This window comes from Atractosteus spatula, chromosome 7, assembly GCF_055471065.1.
Source record: "Atractosteus spatula isolate fAtrSpa1 chromosome 7, fAtrSpa1.hap1, whole genome shotgun sequence".
Lineage (NCBI taxonomy): Eukaryota > Metazoa > Chordata > Actinopteri > Semionotiformes > Lepisosteidae > Atractosteus > Atractosteus spatula.
Genome location: NC_142712.1, coordinates 38,184,045 through 38,203,538, shown reverse-complemented (window position 1 = coordinate 38,203,538; position 19,494 = coordinate 38,184,045). Strand labels below are relative to the sequence as shown.

Genomic DNA, 19,494 nt, shown 5'->3' with positions numbered 1-19,494 from the left:
ACAAAGTAGGGTACTGTATTCTGAGGCAAATGTATACAGTACATACCATATACAGTAGCTCATCGAACATTTAATAAGACTGTAACAATATTCTATTTAAATCCGTGTTTAGGTGGAAATGTGCCTTTATCTAGCGCCACGGGGTCTGCACAGCATCCACACGGCTGTACAGAACTGACAGCACCCGGCAGTGCAGTAGTTATGGCAGGCACAAGTAGGACATGTGCGTTTCCCATTTCATCTGCTAAACCGAGGTGCTGTAGCCCACCATGCAGAATACTATTTTAAAATACAGTAAGACTCTTGGGACATTCCTGACGCGGTACAATTGCGATGTTAACTCTAGTCCTTAAACACTTTGCTTTCGTAAAGAGTCCTCATCACACTATTATGTAGTACAAAAATGTTATACCAATGACCGTTTCCGTACAGTCTAGAGGTAAAATGTAGCACGGAGACTATAGGACTGGCACCGATAGAATTAAGCAGGCAGGCCTTCGGCAAAGGTGCCAAGGTATGTGCCGTGCGTGGTGTGCGATGGTGTACGTGTTGGTGTGTGTGTGTGAGAGAGAGAGAAATCGAGAGAGTCGTTTGATTAGATGCTCAGAAAGCAACATACTGTACACGGGCCTTCGGGTTGTGGCAGCAAGACGCACTCGTGTGGGTGGCTTCGAGGAAATGGCTCGTGCTCGCCATCTAGTTTTCTTATTTGTTTCTGTTGATTCCCGATGTCGGAGCTTGTGATATTTTGGGAATTGCAGCAGCAGCACGAGTTAGCTCTACCGAGTACGCATCAGCGAGCACAGCGCCTCCTGTCACTTCAGCTGTTACCCTGAGGAGTCTTTATTGGATTGGTAACAAAAAAGCGCGGCCGGTAACACTAACTTCGAAAACATTGAATTTCTTCAAAAAGACAACATCATCATTATTTACATCATAAATATTCTATGCCAAATCTGTACCACCGTTATGTGTGGGATGAAATCAAACTAAGAATAGAGTTGAACGACATGCCGCAAATTCGCCTTTCACTCTGTAAAGATGTTGTCAACGTCTTCTTGTTTTATAACTTGGGCGAACAAATCCGTGTTAATGGACTGGCATTTCTGTGTGCCGTCAACAGCGGAGTACTGTGTGAATGCTTGCACGGCCCGCCTTTCTAGGAAATTATTATAATTATCTCGATGTTGTCCCTAAAATTATTTTGCAGCCCGTGTTTATTTGATTCAGGTTCTCAGAAATAACCTGTTAGTAGACGCGCAAAGACTGGTAGCTAGGCAATTTGATTTTCTTTTCGGTTTACATACATGTAGCATCTGCAATGCCAGACATTTAAGCCACCGTCAGTAAAATGCGTAAACGGGATAATGTCATATATTGAAAGAGAAGAGGTTAACGTATTGCTAACTTATTAATATTTCGACATTTCCCCTTTAAAAAGTGGCTCATTCGTGTCATTGTTCCCTGCTTTATTTGGTACCATAAGGTGTGTGTGTGAGGGGTGTGTGTGTGCTTGTGTGTGCGGTATTAACATGCGATTATTACACAGCGTTCTTCCTACTTGTTTGGTTAGAGACTGTCGGTTTTGCTCTTATGTCAGGACGTCTCTCCCCTTACAGCTTAACTGAACGGCGGCGCCGTCCGTCGCAGAAACAGCCTTGACACGGTTAATCGGACGCTTTCTTCAGGAGTGGATAATTACAGAAAGGGATCGATACAACTGGCTCCTACAAGGGACTATTCCTGACGCAGAAGAACTGGGGCACAATTCACTCCTCGCTTGTCTGTGTTGAGAGGCGAGGGGAGAGGAGCGAGTCACGCCAGGCTCGTGAGAGAAGGTGCAACTTGGACAATAGCGAGGATACAGACGGGGAATAGCTGGGAGAGTAGCCCTCCTCTCTGGAAGACTACTACCGGGGACCCAGTCGTATTATGGAATCGAGGTATAATATTTTTGCAGGCTTTGCAACCCTCCACACAGTACTAAATCATGAGAAATCATCATACTGTTCGGCTTAGGCTACTGTTAAAGGTTAAATTGGAGTAGTGGCTGAAACGCACACGGCATATTATTTTAAGTGGGTGATGGAACATTTTTTTTAAACGTTGAAGAGAGACACCCCTTTTTAAAGAAAATAACTTTGTATATAATAAAGCACTATTATATTTAAGCTAAATACTGTTAGTAGCGGTTCTATTCTGATGAATATGTGTATATCTTTAATTTATCTTACCTTGTACACAATTGTTCCTTGTACTTATACAAGGAACAAGGTCTCCCTGTATAAGGGCATTATTATTATTATTATTATTATTATTAATAATAATAACACTAATAATAATGATAGTAATAGTAATAATAATAACCCTGTTATTGAGATTTTTAGCATATTGAAATTCTCATAAGCGAAACCATATGAAGTTGGTCCCTGTTGCATTGCTCAGAGCTGTTCTTGAGCGACAAAGTTATTCAGAGGTTTTATTGCACCAGTGTGTATTTAAACGACCGGATTCCTTAATCACAATTTTCCCCTAAAAATACACGCCTACCACAATATTGTATATGTCATGTATGAACTAAACCATACAGAGAATGCACAGGCAAACACACACTGGGTATATGCTATAAACAACCGTTTGTTATAAAGAAGTATTTGATGTACAGTACAATGTAGGCGTACAGTAGGTAGTCTGTGATCCTTGCTTGGAAAATTTCTGTGTCTATCATAAATTTTGTTTCACGTTTAGCCTAGAGAGAGATAAAACCGTAAAATGTTCCCTTTTCCCTATCGGATTGTGTAGTTAACAGACAGACCCCAGTATGAAGTAGGATATGATTGCGGTGGTAACTAGTGCCCATTTTTGGAATACAGATAGACGTGCATGCTATACACCGATAATGGAAACTGGCTTTCTGACTCACTGCAGATGAGGATGGAGCCGAGAAAAGCGCACACATTTTAATAGCCAGCGTCTGTGATGCTTCATGCGCGCATATACATTGACATCTTTAAGCAGCCTACAGTACTTAGAAATGTTCTAACACGCGCCTGTACGTGTTTTTCTTTTTTATAGGGAGTGGAAAGGGATGGGGAGAGGTGTCCGGAGCTGTCACCAGAAATCGTGATCTCCCTTTTCTCTTTTCTTTTTCTTTCTTTTTTTTTCGCCGTGGGAAGGAATTGTGATATGAAATGTGCGGAGTCGGTATACCGCTGGAGCGCTGGAAAAGCCTGAGTCCAGGAGATGTATGCGGAGTGAACAGTGAAGACGCGCCTTTCCAGAGCCTCGCGGCGAGGGCGCTCGGACATGCTGCAGACTGTGTCGGAGGCTTCAATATCTGTACCCAGCGTCTCCCTGCAACAATGCCGGGGTTCAAGCAACCTGTTATCTGCATCTAGACTGGGATGTTACTGCACTTCTGACGAGGACGAATAATACAAACGATGGCGTTATTCTTTCAGTGAGACGAACACCTTTGACGGCTGCTGCTGATTTCCCGTTAAACTCGGTTCAAATAACATTAAAGAATACGCTATCTAGATAAAGCAAATTAACTCAAAAACTTGGACCGACGTCCACGTTTGGATTTTTACGTTTCTCCTACTTGTGTTTCTTATGCTTTTGTCCAGGAGATGCAAATGAACGAACGCTCTCCTTCATTTCAGCTGACCGGATTGCCTTCCTCCTTAGATAACTTTTTAGTTTCTGGTTGATTTTTTATTATTTCTATTCTCGCTAGTCATTGTTCTCGGAGGGATTTTCCGGAGGATTAGGCGACCTTTGGAATTGCCCACCGGGGGACTCGGGAGAATGCAGGCCGGTGTGAGAGCGCTGTGTGCCGGCAGCGGAGCGTCTCTCTGCTGCCTTCTCCTTCTCTGGGTCATCTACTCGCATTTACTGAAAGAAGGCAAGTGTCCCTTGTCTTAACTTGCTCTTATTGATGGTGAACAGGGACGATATTCTCTCCCTTTCCCCGTCTCGCCCTTTAGAGTATCATATTATTCCTCGGGCACTTTTTATTATTTGCTGTCAGTAGCTTAAAAAGAATGAGCTGCTTTAGTTTCAAAGTTACTGTAAATGTAGTAAGAGACAGTGCCAACAGAAAATGTCCGGACTCGCTAAACCGCACTGGAGCACCAGAAGTGCCCAGCGTCTTTATGCGCCGACTTCGGATTCCAGCACTGCATTCTTTAAGAGGTACCCTGTACCAACAAACAACAGCTGCTTGGGTTTACTTTAAAATGTAATTTGTGAGCGAAACAATAATAACAATTAGTAGTGAAGTCTGTAGCTGAATGTGCAGTTCCAAGAAAGAGAATGAAACGCTACACCCTTCTCATTGTAATGCCATATGAAAAACGAAACATAGCAGTCACTCCCTGTAGCAGACGGTAATAAGAAATGCGATATTATATATGGTGCTTGTACTAATTAAATCTAACATACAGATTTGTTTGTTTTATTTAATTTTTTTCAAATGCATTTTACTGGTTGAACGACATAGCCCTTGCAGTTAATTAAGATCAGTCATATCAGTCATATCTCCGGCAGTCATTAAAACAGTGCGTGACTTTAATAAAGCTTACTACTAAACATTTTTACAACAGGCATTCTTTTCTTTTTGGCAAGTCACGGTAGTAATTAGCATCTCATAAGGTATATAGAATGTATACAACGTGTATGCATATGTGTTTATGTGTAGCGCAGAGCGTGCTTTTATGAGTTTTTCTAAATCCAGGGTTTTGAGCAGTAGTCTGGGATGCGGGAATGTTCCTGCGGTGTAGCCTTCTGGCTGTCAAAACGCCACAGAATGAGGGCGCTAGTGATCCAGGGAGTCTCTGATTGCAGCGTGGTTGTAATCGTCTATTTAAAAGCGTCCTGTTGCAGAGAGCCGAGGAGGTATTTTCTGCTTGTTTGGAAAGCGCAGTAAGACGTTTTGCAAAGAGGCTGATTTCAGTTCAACAGAGAAACTACTCAGGCTTCATTAGGCTCAGGTGTGTACGCCTACCCGTCTGTATCTACTCCATTGTGTACTCCATCATCATTAGTATGTTTGTAGGGCAATTTGTTAAAATCTTTAAAATTTTTACTAACCTACTTGCAATTATTTCAAGAGCATGAAACAACCCGAGCCTGTTTTACCTTTTCCTTCACTTTTGTTTTGTGTAGTATTTTATACAGAACGGTGCCACTCTCAGCCTAGATCTTTTATCTTGGCTTGACTTTGTATTTTACTTACCATGTTGAACACAAAAAGGAGGTGACTTACACTATTTCCAATTCTGAAAAGTAGCTGCGTGGCGGAAACTTCTCATGTAAACACGGAGGTTTTGGGGCGGGACAAAAAACGAGTCACACTGACATTTTTGTGATATCAACCCTTGTTTCTCAATTTCGACTGAAACTCACTCACCCCTGAAAAAGAAAGAACGAAAGTCAATATTTTAATATGGCAGGAGGGTGTGATGAGACTACAATAATAAAGTGCAGACAGATTGTGAAAGGTTGTATCCAATGTTCTTCCATGTCTCTGCGTGTAACAAGTAAACATTAGAATTTTGCTGAATATCTGCCCCGTGCGATGCACAGAGCCAGGCTGCTGTATATATTTTAGGTCTGTTCTGTTTTGTACTTAGTGTTTTTCCACAATTGCAGGATCTATGCTCCTTTTACTGTGGCAGTATACTGTAATAGAAGGGGTCTGAGCAGCAGTTAGTAGTGTGAACCTGTTAAAAGTTGGAGTGCCTTCTAACATGAGCATAGCAGCTGGAGTCTTGGCGCTTAGGAGCCTTTGCATTGGTGTAGAATCTTTTTGTTGTATGGGGAAAAAAAAGTAACCAGGTTCCTTCTTGGAAAGACTGCAGAAGCCGAAGCTTTATATGGAGCCGGCAATCTCTCCCTTCAGGCAGTTCTTGGAACATGTTTGCGACCCATTAACGATACATCATCACCTAAGGCATCTTTTATCTTGTCAATATGATGGAATTGCTCGTTCGTTTTCATGCTTGGTACAGTGTTTCAGACTCTACTTGATCCCTTCACATCACTTTCTGTCGTCCTGGTTTACCTCCTGTGTTTTATGGTCATGCAGTGTTCAGAGAAGATGCACAGCACCGGAGCAGCAAGAAACAGAAACAGTTTTATGAGAGATGTTGTGCACAGTGGTCACTTATGCCATGCAGCTCTCACAACACAACTGACAGCTTGTCAGATTTACCTTGGCCAGCTGGTGGCTTAGTAGCAAGACAGATTCTTACGGTTGCAGAGATAGAAACCTTTAAGGAACATGCTATAAAATTAGTTTCCAGCATTTGAAAAATGTTTTTAAATGAGTAACAGTTGAACAGTAATGGTAGCGATAATGTAGAAGTTTGTAGAAGTCATTGCTATAATGAGGCAGTAGCAGGGACCATCCTTTGTTATAAAACAAGGGCTTTACAAAGCAAATAGATGGAAAAAAAGAAAATCCCTATTGGTTGAAGTTTCCATGTCTGCTCCGTAGAAAGACTTGATTAGAAAGTTTAATATGTGAACCATCAAAGAGTTTTGCAAGGCAATAGGCTGGCTCGTTGATAGAATTCAGAACGCTTTGCAGCTTGTCATTTTTTTTATTCTTTTTTTTTTCCAAGGCTGTGTCTTTAGCATTTCAATTTGCATAGTGATTTTTCCTCCTCTTTGGTATTATGGCGAACACAAACGGAAAGCAAATCAGAGTACTGGGGTTCGCTCTTTTTTTTTTCCAACTTAAAAATGCAATAAAACTGAAAAAAAGCCACTCTTTGAAGAATTCATCCTGTCTTCTGCTCTTTGAAAAGCACAAGGTATCAGATTAGATTTGAACATTGGTAGTCCTTCACGGTTTGGCATATTAAAGGATTGTGGTCAGTCAGGAGAATGAATACTCATTGGGTTTTTGCATGTTAAAAAGCAGGGAAAGTTTGATTGAAGTGAATTTGCTAAGCACGATGGGTATTAGTGCTCACCTTGTAGACGAATATGATTACATATAGGATCCTTATCCAATGATAAACTCCAGTGGTGATAAAGGAACAAAGCAAAGATCAAAAGTGAAGCAAAAAGTATTATGATGTACAATAAAGCCCTTTGATAATAAAATGGAGTTAAAATGATCAATTTCAAGCAGTACTTCAAACTACTGTTTCCAACCTTAGGCATCCTGAAGAGAGCTAAAGTGATGCAAACAGAACGTCTGCACTTAATGTTGATAAACATATGTACTGTATGAAAGCAGCAGTGTAGCACAGTGGATACAGCTCTGGACTGGAGGGTCATGGGTTTGAATCCCAAGTGGTGAGGCTGCTGCTGTGCCCTTGTTTAAAGTACTTTACTCACAATTGCTATAGTAAGTGCCCTGCTGTACAGATGGGGTCCTCACCAGGTCGTCATTGTAAATGAGAATCTGTTATAAATTGCATCAACAGACTTGACAAAGAGCTCAATGTTTCGTGATTTTGTACCAACAATTCCTAGTACTTACATACAATTCAAGCCATAGGGGAGAGAGAGGACAGGTGAGGTACAGCTCTTTCCTTCAAAGGTACCAGGATTTAAATCCTGGTGGCAACCATTTAAAGTAGCCAATCAATCCTGTCTGTGGGAGGTGAAAGAAAACTGGAATACCCAGAGAAAACCCATGCAGAGAGGATTCCAAGACCAGAACTGAACACAAGAGCTGGTAGTGAAATTGCAGCATCACTACCAACCATTCTAACATGTGCTGTCTGCATATGATGGTCAAAAGATGAGTCAGTTGTTCAGTATTTCATTTCATTGTTCATTTTGTTTGAATCTTTCGATGCATATTTTCTGTGCTTCTAATTGCTCCTTTGGGAGATGACACTGTGCTTTGCTGCTGTTGTCAGTTAGGCTGCTTTTCACAGTGCGATGAATGGACGAATTGTGTGGAATCGCAGCAGAATTTAATTCCACTCCTACTAAAAATGTGGTCATGGCACGGAGAGAGGTCAAGTGTGTGCTTTGGCTCATTCTCTTCTTCAGACTCATTCGATACAAGATTTTATTTCACACAATGCCAAGGCCAGTCATGTTCGATCCCATTCCCCAAGACAGAATTTAGGATTTAAAGTATAGTTAAGGTAAACACAGATTTGGCTGGTTAGCGCTTAAAGGCAACGAAACTGGCTGAAGGTGTTTACATAACTCAAGTGTGATTTCTGATTAGGAGCACTGTCATTGTCCAAGCACTTTTTCCGAAAACAAACTTTTCATTACATTACCCTGTGTTTCATTACATAATTGAAAAACCTGAGTGACACTGCTTAAAAGGTATTTTAATTTAAAAGGGAGATCAAAGTTGATATTTTGACATAGCAGTGTCGCGTTAGAAACCCCATTGGTCTGACATGGAAAGTCTATGGCTGGGTTATTTATGGGCAAGCTTAACCCAGCTATCCTCAAATGGCCATCCAGGAGACAAGTAGTGTGGGCTGATCAGTTAATTGGTTTGATCTTTTAAAACACCATTTAATGCTCTATGCCATTTTCAAGAGTTACCCCCTCAGGATGTAACTGACATTCTCTTAAAATGCAAATGGGCTGGTCACTATTGTTGCAAAGTCTTTAACTTAATGAGATGCAGAACTGACGTTTTAGGTGATATCGCTGTGCCGCTTTCTGACTGCAGACAGACCTGAACTGTGTTGGCCCAGATCAGAATATTGTCCTTGGTGTTTTGTGCGACAGGATAGAGAATCTAAAAGTATCTGTGTGTTTAGGAATGTACAGTATGTCACCTGCTGATTTAATTAAGAATCAATTCTGAAGTTCTGGAGAAGGCCCCTTGCACACTTTGTCAAGTTGTGATTTTGATTTCTGGACAGGTGGCATTGCACACCTGAACTTCAGATAAGCTTGAAATGCCAGGATGAAGGTACCCACAGTGCAGTCAAAGTGTCAGCCAAAAAGACAATGAATTCCTGCTGATGAGGGAATTGCATTTGTGAAAACAGATTGGGTTAAAAAGGTAATGTTGACATGAGCGCTGGGACCTCACTGTTGCTCAATGATGAATTCCCTCATCCTTGGCTAATGAAACAGTGCCAATGGCATCGTGATACATCTGGCTGGACTCTTTCTCAGCTGACTAACCCATCTGTGTGCTCAGTGTAAGTGTGTGTCCCGGTGTGTGTGCGGAAGAGAGTGTGCACAAAATGTAAGCTTTGCATTCTGACACTCTATCACAATATTGGCCAGGGCGTCTTTTCTCTATCAGCAGAATGTGGGCCACAAAACGTCCTTACATATTGGGTGTATATTTGTCTGCATGCCCTTTCTGAAGGGCAGCTTCTGACAGGGGCATAGGTTCAGTTTTATATTGTATGTTTAGATTAGAAGGTGCTTATTCAGCTCTTATGATAGCTGCAGAAAGTGCATCTCTGCCTGTTGCTACTTGTTTTGCCATCATTTGTAAATTGACAGTCCATATAAAGCTCTTTATGTGTCTCCCAGCCTTGGGCAATTGGATAGCAATAATTAATGTGCGCTTAAGATAAGATGCTTAAGCCAGTTGTGGGAAATGCTAAGGTATTGCTTTTCATTAAGTGTCAGAAACAACAAATGCTGATCCTTTTATTTCTCTATTTAAAAACAAAATGTTTAATTTAAGATAAAATGTCAGAATTTCTGATTATTGCTTATTCTTAATTTAAAACAGGCCTTCTTTTATTATGGCAAAGCCCAGCATGATAGAGCATGCTGGTCTCGCAGAGTTGATGTCCTGAATTAATTACTGTATCTCTTCAGGGCTAGAAACTTCAGCTAAAGTCATTAGAACATCATTGCTATTGTAAACGTAGCCCTGATAAGATAAAGCGCTAGGATTGGGGGTTTTAATAAATCACAATGAAGACCAGCTAAAGCCGAAAATGACTAGATTAGATTCCTTTGCCAAAAGTAACAAAGCAAGTAAAGCCACTGTAATAATAAGTACACATTAAAGGTTAAGAAAACTGTCACTACTGATGAGACGGTTATCTGTGTATAGAGTATTTGACAGATGTGATTAATTCTCATAGCAAAAGTATGACGTTCTGACATACTTTTCGCGGTGACGTCTTTTTCAGCAGCGCGCTAGTCATTAATTCACTGGAAAACAGTAATTCAATAAATTTAACTGCAAACATAGATAAATAATTAAATCCGCACGGATTAAACGGAAAATCTTCCCATTGTAAGGAATAAGGGTGTCTGTTAAAATCTTAGACATGTGTTACCTGTTCGAAACGGGTCGCAAATTTAGACGTACCTGCAAAATCAGTACATCTCCTTTTTAGCCCTGCGTGTTTTAAGAAAGATCATTCGAAAACGTTAGCACAACCTTTAGCTCCATTTAACCTAATTCGCTTTCAGGTTCTAATGAAAAAGCGATTAAATGGATGTTTAAAGAATTTTTTTAAATGTCATTTGAGTGCTGCACTATCTACGTGAAATCTGTTAATCTCATTTTATCATTAATTTCTGCAGTTCATCCCAGATGCCCACACTTGTAAAAAAACGTTTTAGGTGTTAGTTATTTTTAAACACTTTTAAGAAATGCGGGTAGTGACAAAAGGAAGACATTTTTTGGGATTCCCATGGAAGAACGGAAGGCTTTTAGTAGCATTAGTTTTTAGCTGAACGTCTTTTTAATAGAATCAACAGAGCGCATATTATCACTACTCCAAAACGAGTCCTTTAAGTGTCGACACAGTGAGCAACGCAACTATTTTTAGCGATTTTTTTTTACTGGACAACACCTCTACAATCTTTGTGTGCGCCTTCTTACTTTATTTTTTCCTACTTTATTTTGACCTCCTAAAACAACAAAGACAGAAGGTCAGAGGTTAGGACGAACGAGAAGGTTCGTTCGCGTCTGTATGTGCGGGTATCCGTAATGAAGGTTTCAGATGTGTAAATGTAGTGAAGTGAAGGCATTTTGGTGTTTGTGAAGAAATGTGATTGGTGAGCTTTCACCAGAGTCAGAAACGGGAAGGGACGTCCCTGCCTTTCTGCCGTGCGACCTTACCTGGTGTTTGCAGTGTGTGTGTTATAATTATAATAATTAATTAATAATTGCAGGTTATAACCTGTTATAGCAGGTTTACTCCGTCTGTCTCTTAGCTGTCCGTGTTCTCAGCCATCAAGACGGCAGTGAAAGTTGGATGGACTGCTTTTTCTTACCCCCCACCGTCTTTTTCTGATCACTCACAGATGACACAGATTCAATATCACAGTTGCATATTGCTTGGAAGTTGTAATTTCCATTTTAATGAAGATAGATATCTACAGTATTCCTTATGTACTGTATACATGATGTACATACAGTATAGGGCAGCATGGTGGCACAGTAGCATTGCTGCCTCACAGCACTGGAGCCCTGGGTTCAATTCTGGGCCTGGGGTACTATCTGCATGAAGTTTGTTTGTTCTCCCTGTTAATCTCTGTTTGTTCTCCAGTTTCCTCCTACAGTCTGAAGACATACTGTACTGTACTGGTACTGCAGACTCTTTACCTTCAGGGAAAATTAGCCCTAGGTGTGAGTGTATGCATGTCTGTGTTTGTGTCTGTACAGTACAGTTTGTGTCCTGCCTTGCAGCCATTGCTTGCTGGTGTAGGCACTGGCTCCCTCTTGATGCTGTATTGGATAAAACAGAAAATGAATGGATGTATATGTGTTCAAGAAATCTCTTATTACTGCCCATGTCGGAAAGGTGACTCTATATCTGCATGTGTGCACACACTAGGTGCCATTTTAACACTGAGCTGGAGTTATTCTCACTATTATCCAAATTGCTTGCAGTGTCCTTATGGTCTTAATGAGAAATTGAGGAAATATATTTGGCTAATTACTAGGGTGTCTTGATAGGCAACTGCGGTAAGGTTGTCTGAAAATCACATTTTTAAAATGTTTAAAATCACTTTAAAACTATAACGTTTTAGAATACATAATGGTGCCTTGGAAATTTCAGTATGCAATCAACTGTGCGTTGCACAGGTACTGATCAGTTCTGAGGAGTTCGATACATTTTTAAATTGCATTATACAAAGTGCTTTTTCATGCCAAGGCAATCCCAGGGTGCTTTTGAATAGTAGAACAAAATGTAGGTACCTTACCTAAGCAAGCGTTTACAAAGCCTTGTAGCAGTGCTAACCGGAATGTGTGAATTTCATTGATTGCTGTTTTGTCCTGTTGTTTGTAAATTCAGCCTGTGTTACTTTCAGTACTGTATGTGAGCGATGCACAGTGTGTAGGTCCGTGTGCATTACATCCACTTTCCAGCTCTCTTTTATTTTTTACAGTCCCTAACTAGGAAGCGTCCCTTCTCGCACTGCTGTGAATTGTACTATGACAGGTCCCTAACAAAACGTTCAATTTATCATCTGAACGACAGAAAATCAAAGCCCAGCCGCTTGTCCACAGCTTCGACTGGGCGCCTGCTATGGCAGATGGATGGGCTGTCAGGACAGAGAGGTGCTTGTTTATTTAACAATAAATTTAGAAATGGCTGTGGTTGCAGTATGGCCTCCCCCTCACTTCCCTTTGGCATATCTGGGTTCAGAAAATGAGAAATACATTAAGGTCAAGCAGGTTAAGAGGTGTGCGAGACCCTGGAGTTTCAGCTTTCTGTGCTAGGCTTTGTTCAGGCAGGGGAATCTCAGAATATTTGCAATTGTGTCCCCTTGTGATAAATTTAAGTCTAAATCTGCAGCAGTGCAGCAATAGGTAATAAAGCTGTAAAATAAAAAGGACATTTATATAAAAAGAAAAGGTTTTAAAAAATCAATTTCCTTGGATTTGAGAGCCCATATTTCAGAGCTCCCCAAAGAGGACATTCTCTTTAAGCATTTGCTCATGTCAGTGCCTCCCGTACTGTCTTCTACCATGCAAAGCTCTGTGATATTTCTGGGCTGTTTGCTTTTACTTTTCCAGGGATGCAGACCCTGAGAGTTGAAAGGCAGGCTATCATGATCTTTAGCTAAATGGATGCAGGAATAACTTCCAAATTAAAAAAAAAGAACAGAAGGGTGGTGAACATTTCTTTAAAAAGTGCATTAGTTGCAAAATTTCCATCAGGAGACTGCTTTGCGATTTTCTAAGCAGTCTGGGCTTCAGCAACATTGTAACTTAAAAAATCAAATTATGCTAATTTGAAAAAGAATAGAGAGTTCTTGTATTTATGAAGGTTACATTAGAGGATAGGTTTTTGAAAAATTAACTTTTTGCTTAGTGTGCTTGCCAAGTTTTTCTGCAGGAGCTCACACTTTTATGATTACCAAAGTACCGTAGAGTGAAATATAAGTATTCAATCAAAGGTAAGTATAAATATAACATAAGGGAATATTTTTTATTCCAGATATTTTTAGATTGTTTGGCATTAGTAAGAGGCCTCATTTGCTAAATTAATTACATATGTTACATATTGCATTTAAGGTGAATTATGTTAATTTTCATTTCTTAACAGAAATACACTGAGCAAAAATAAATCACTAGTTTTAAGAACCTCATCACTTTATGAGCAGGTAAAGCATTTTTATGCATGTATTTATTCCCAGGAAATTTTTTGAGAGAATTTATTAATTTAAGAATTTATTCCTTTTATCTCTTGAGAAGATCTGAGAGAGATGGACTGCAGTAAATTGCTTTGTGCTCATTATCATTCAAACCTCAGACTGATGCACTTAATAAATATGTTTAGCCAGCCATCAAGGCAAGTATTGATTCCAGGAGTGGGAGATGAATTAATGAAGTGTGTCAGCACTTTGGATGTTTAAGTTTTCACTTCAGGGGGTCAGATCTGTCCCACTGGGAAATGCTTTGTGATAGTTTTCGGTGAGCTCTGTTCTGGTACCCCCGACCTTTGCCAGAGAGGCTAAGCAGGCAGCCGCAGTGTCCATTGGCCACAAACTCACGAGGAAGAGCCTCATGTCAATATTCTGTAATATTCTGTGCAGGAAAATGAGCTTAATTTCCTTAAGTAGGAAGTTAAAAGAAGTGGTTGCCCTAGCTGTCACCAGGAAAGACAGAGAACAGCAGCAGGGCAGAACAAATCAATCAATGGTTGATTTTCAGTGGTTAAGCCACTGAATAACAGGCCGGCGTTTCTAATTATTATACACTCCCGTAGGGCGCAATGGTGGTGTGGCGGTTAGTGCTGCTTCCTTGACGCTCTTGTATCTTGGGTTTGAATATAGTTCGGTTCTAAGGTGGGGTGTCTTCTGTGAGGCGCTTGCATGTCCTTGTGGGTTTTCAGCAGGTGGTACGGCATCCTCCTGTGTTTCATAAACATGCTGGTTAGGTTCATTAGTGTTTTTAAAAGGTTCCTTCAAGGGTGCAGCGCCATCTTATTTCCTGTTCTTTCGTGTTGGGCTTGCTAAGCTCTGGGCTGCCAGGACCCTTACAAGGGATTTTTGCCTGGACTCCTACCTTTCTGATAATACGTGATTACACTCCCGTAGACATGAGTCCAGTAAAAGATCCGACTGGTAGTAATAAAGAAATGGTAGTGAAACACATACATTTGTTTTACTCCCATCAATCAAAGGCTATCCATAATATGCCTGTTTAGGCAGCAAGTCATCCATTCTCTACCTTCGGTTCAGTTCTGCAAATGACTTTAGGGTACTATATTGCAGTATGATAGGAGTTAGAGTAATCCGATCTTTATCGCTGGGATTTCTGAGCAAGTAGAATGAACAGAGAACCTGGCCTGAGATGTGTCTGAACAAGAGTTATGGGGATGAGACTAGTATAGACCAGGGACTCCTGCTTGGACTGGGATCCTTCAGGAATTCATACTGAACCTCCTCAGACAATGTGAGTTGGCCAGAGTTGGATTTATTTTTCAAGCTGAGATAAAGACGAACATCCCACAAAACAAATAGCTGTCTCAAGTACATGTTTAGTGTTCCCACCCGGATTCCAACAAAAGAAGTATGTAATTTTTCCCTGTATGTTGACAATGTGATGAAACCTACAGAAAAAAAAGTACCCACCCTTCACAGCTGCAAAGCAAAAAACAAGTCAATATCTCTCACCTCTCAGTGAGAGCTTGTTTAGGTGTTTATAAAGCAGTCAGGTTTCTGAAGTTCTCGGTGAAGTTAAATCAGTGGCTGTCTGTAGCAGGCTGAGAGCGACAAGGAGTTCAGCGGGGGTCAGCTGTCTGACCTGCTGGATGAGGTGCTGACTCGTGCTCTGTCACAGTGCTCTGCTGTCAGTGTGAGTGTTTGAGCTGGAGAAGAACTCATTTCATCCCCACAGACAGCTCCCTCTCCTGCCCTAGTGTATGCATGGCTTCCCTTCATGTGAGTGAGAGGAGAGTAAGTGACCTGATCTTAAAAACAAAACTAGTAATATACACTTTAGCACTAGGATTTAATCCCCATTAAATTACTGTGCAGGCTGTGTTATGATGTGGGCTGAGATGACCAATTTCTCTTGACCAATGAGCTATAACCTTTCAATACAGGCTGCAGGCAACAAATATTACTACAACTACAGTACCTTTACTGCTTCTACTAATACTGCAACTACTGCTAATATTATTGCTACTACAGTAATACTACAGGTACTGGTTCTACAGAAATACAGTGGCTACTGCTGCTATTAATACTCCCTCTACGACTACCAATACCAAATGAATTTATGAATTTGAATGCCACTGTATAATATTTCTTAAAAAGAGGAAAATGAATCCATATTTTTACAAAATATGGCTGGATTGCAGTTGTCCTTATTTGAACTAGGACTGCATAGGCTGCTGATCTGACCAAACAGTGCCAGGTTCTGTGGCATTAAGATTTCTTCACCTGTGAAGATGGCTTTAAGCAAAAACAGTCAATTCCATCCTGCCTGCTCCTTCTCTTACAGTGGTGCAGATGAGCATGTAAAAACTGTCATCATGTTTTGCTTTTATGACTTTTTTATTCTCGTTTTGTTCTAGTTTTTGATTTTTTTATTTCTCACTGCGCAGTAATGAAGCTTACTAACCCAGGCAATTTGGTCATAATCTAGATTTCAGGTCAAAGAATAGTAAAAAAAACTGTCAAGCAAATGAATGTCTCTGTTAAAGCAATCTATGAAACCTGTTACCTGTTACATGTATAGTAACTCCAGCCTTTGTGTCTTGCGTCTGTGGTCAGTCAGCTTATACTGGAGGAGTAAGTGTAATTTTATGCACTTAACAACAGTGTAATATTGTTAAGAACATTTACCAACAAGAGTTGGCCATTACTTCATTAATTAGTAGCTAGTAGCGATAGAATAGGTTATCAGCTATCATGTGTGTAGCTTGTTCCACATTCCCACATCCCTTTGGTTAAAGAACTACCTCCTGCTCTTGTTTAAAAGCACTTCCATGCAGTCTGTCCTTGTTGCCAACCGTCTATCAGGTCAGGCTAAACAAGCCCAAGCCTTTTCGGTACTGGAATGGGAGACCTGCTAGGAAAATCCAGGTTGCTGGTGTAAGTGGTGTTGAGGAAGTAGTCCTCCCACTGGACTAAAATTTCCAAAACAACACCCTGGTATGGCGACCAGGGAAACGGCACTATAGAAGGTGACTACTTTGGCATTAAAGGTCCCATGCCGCTATTCGTAAGAGTAGGTATGCTATTCATGTTTCCCAGGCTAAATCCCACTCTTTACCTGCACAATCTGACCTCCCTAAAGTTTCCCCTTAATGTGCTGTAATAGTTGATGCAATAACTGATTTCACTACCTGATCTGTTGTGTAATGGGAATGCTGGTGCACTACTTCAGTGGCGTGTTCCCTGTATTTGTATGACATTTTGGGATTCTTTAGGATTAACAGCTCTATACACAAGTGATTTAGTTAATTATAATTATTATTTAAATAAATGGCCTCTGTACTTTCATTTTAGGACAAGGAACTAGTCTGAATCCAAAGCTTCAGTACACTCTTTCTATACTAACCCAAAACAGCTGTGTAAAACTATAGACAGCATTAAACACATGGATCCCAATAGATTAAATGCATAATTTAGATTTATTGTGTTTTTCTGGCATTTGGAAAAAAAACAAAATTCCCATTAGCCATCATCACAACCATTATCACTTTCAATAACTGCACAGTGGCCCTGATCCTATCCTGGGAAGCACTGGGTGCAAGGTGGAATACACCCTGAATGGGATGCCAGTCCATTGCAGGGCACACATACAGTAGATGCAAACACACACACACAGCATGGTCAATTTTTAATAGAAACTAATTAAACTACCGCCATGTCTATGGACTGTGGAAGAAACCGGAGCACCCCGAGGAAACCCATGTGAACATAGGGAGAACTTACAAACTCCACACAGATGGGGCCCTGGGAATTGAACCCAAGGCAGCAAAGCTAACCACTGTGCCACCAGCCGACCCAATATTCCCATTATTACCAAATACAAAGTCTGTATAGTAACTGCTCTTAAAATTGCATCCTGAAAGATCTATGTTACACTACACAGCACTGCTGCTTTGTTTATAGCAAAGGAATAGGCATAAACATCTGACATTGCAACAAATACACTCTACATGAGGATACAGAAATTATTGGATGGGCGCAAGCTGTAACCGTTGTGCCAGTCGGTCGCGAGAGAAAAGCGCGCAGTCTTCATTAAACATAACAAACGTTTAGAGGGAAGTCGGCAAGCGTCGCCCATGGCTCTGAGCAGCGACCACGGTGTGGACAGATGATGGATGGTGATGGGACAGGTTTATGACCCGAACACGCAAGCACTGGGCGAAGTGAGTCAACTCCCTACGTGCTAAAAATAAATGGCATTCTGGAGGAAAGCAGGAATCAATGCTGATGGCGTAATGGAAAAGGAATTGCTGAAACAATAGAGCGGGGCTTTAAAGAACAATTTCCCTGCTAGGGCTGTATTCATGACGCATTTTTTGTCATGCTATTTTAACTGCATTGGTTTTGAAAATATTGTCCAAAATAAAAAAAAAAGAATTGTGTCACCTGTCTGAAAGAATAGCGTGGTGGATAATTTAAGAAAGGGCAAGCTGGTGAGGACTGGGAAAATGACCAGCGATGGTTTAGCACAGCACTCACTGAAGCTCCTTAGGATGAGAGGCTGAACATAAAACCTTGTCCTTCTAGTCACAGCCATACAGAAATCTGATTTCCTACCTGGGCGCCAGAGCTATGCAGTGTTACAAATATGGTGAGACTGGGAGGTTGTGGGCAGTATCTTGATGGGATACTTCAAATCGGAAACATTTCCACATTTTCCCCAAAAAATGGAATTATCCTAATTCAAAAAGATGATAGTGAAGTGATATAAAACTAAACAAAAATTGGGGGAATACTGTAAATGTTTGTTTCTACTTTTTGGCAATTCACACATGTGACTGAATAGTTTCTATACAGTATGTGTATACAGCACTAAACAGCTGTAGACCTGCTCTACAGAAGGTCCGTCACCCTGCTGTAGGAACTCCCTCTCATATCAAGTTTAAAAAATAAAATGAAAGAGGTATTATTTTTGTGTTTTATCAAAACTTATATTTATTTTCACTGTTTTCATTTATCTTGGAATAGGTGGCTAGCTCGTAAAATATATACTGTAGCACACACAGATTCATTAACACAGTCAGATAAGATTCTATTGTTCACTAAAATGAAAATTTCCTCTGTGTGTTTTGGTTTCCTCTCATAGTCCAAAGACATACTAGTAGGTTAATTTCCCTCTGGGAAAATTGGCCCTACATGTCTGTGTTTGTGTCAGTGTGTCTGTCCTGCAATACACTGGTGTCCCATCTAGGGTGTACCCTGCCTTGTGCCCGTTGCTTATTGGGATAGGCTCCGACTGCCCCATGGCCCTATATTGGAAGAAACCTTTAGGAAAGGGATGGATTGATATATCCTTGTTGTCAAATTCTTCTTTAGTTTGTACTGTCTTTCCATATCCCATTTTAATCCTTTTGACATGAGATCCCACTTCAATTCCAGAGTATTTGTATGCGGTTCTGGTTTACTGTTTTTGAAAACTTCTAATCACCAGTTCTGGACTACATTCAGACTAAGGTCTGAATCTTTGTAGACAGTCTTTAAATTTTTACTGTGCATGTTCTTATTTGGATTCATGTTAAACTCTAGCCAGCTAATTGAACCTATGTTTACTTACTACACTATATTAATGCAGATTAAACTGGCTCTCCATCTTGTGTGTGGAGTGAACTACAGAACCACTAAAGAATTGAGTCGGCTTCAGGACTACATTACAAAACTGTCTATCGAAGTAGCAATTCATTAAAAAAACAAATACTTGCCAAATAATTTTTCAGCGAGTTAAGAAACTGGTGTAAATCAGTAAAAACTGAAAAGTTGGTCATTTATAAATGTTAAACCAAAAATTCAGATCACTGTATACAGAAGAGGAATTTTCCTTTCAAGAGGCAAGCTGCCCTATAGTAATTAAAACAAAATAAATTGATTTTTCTGATATTGCCATTTATGTCTGCT

The 19,494-nt window shown here is 40.4% G+C and overlaps 1 protein-coding gene across 2 annotated transcripts in view; it reads left to right on the top strand.

Annotated features, from left to right (window-relative positions):
* The first annotated feature begins 1,566 nt into the window (after positions 1 to 1,566).
* tafa5l (TAFA chemokine like family member 5, like) overlaps positions 1,567 to 19,494 on the top strand; it is a 78,690-nt gene continuing 60,762 nt past the window's right edge. For both annotated transcript variants that reach the window (XM_088921943.1, XM_088921942.1), the window contains exons 1-2: positions 1,567 to 1,943; positions 3,076 to 3,907. In XM_088921943.1, coding sequence (XP_088778069.1) covers positions 3,811 to 3,907 — 97 coding nt within the window. In that variant the 5' untranslated portion in view covers positions 1,567 to 1,943; positions 3,076 to 3,810. The remainder of the gene's footprint in view (positions 1,944 to 3,075; positions 3,908 to 19,494) is intronic.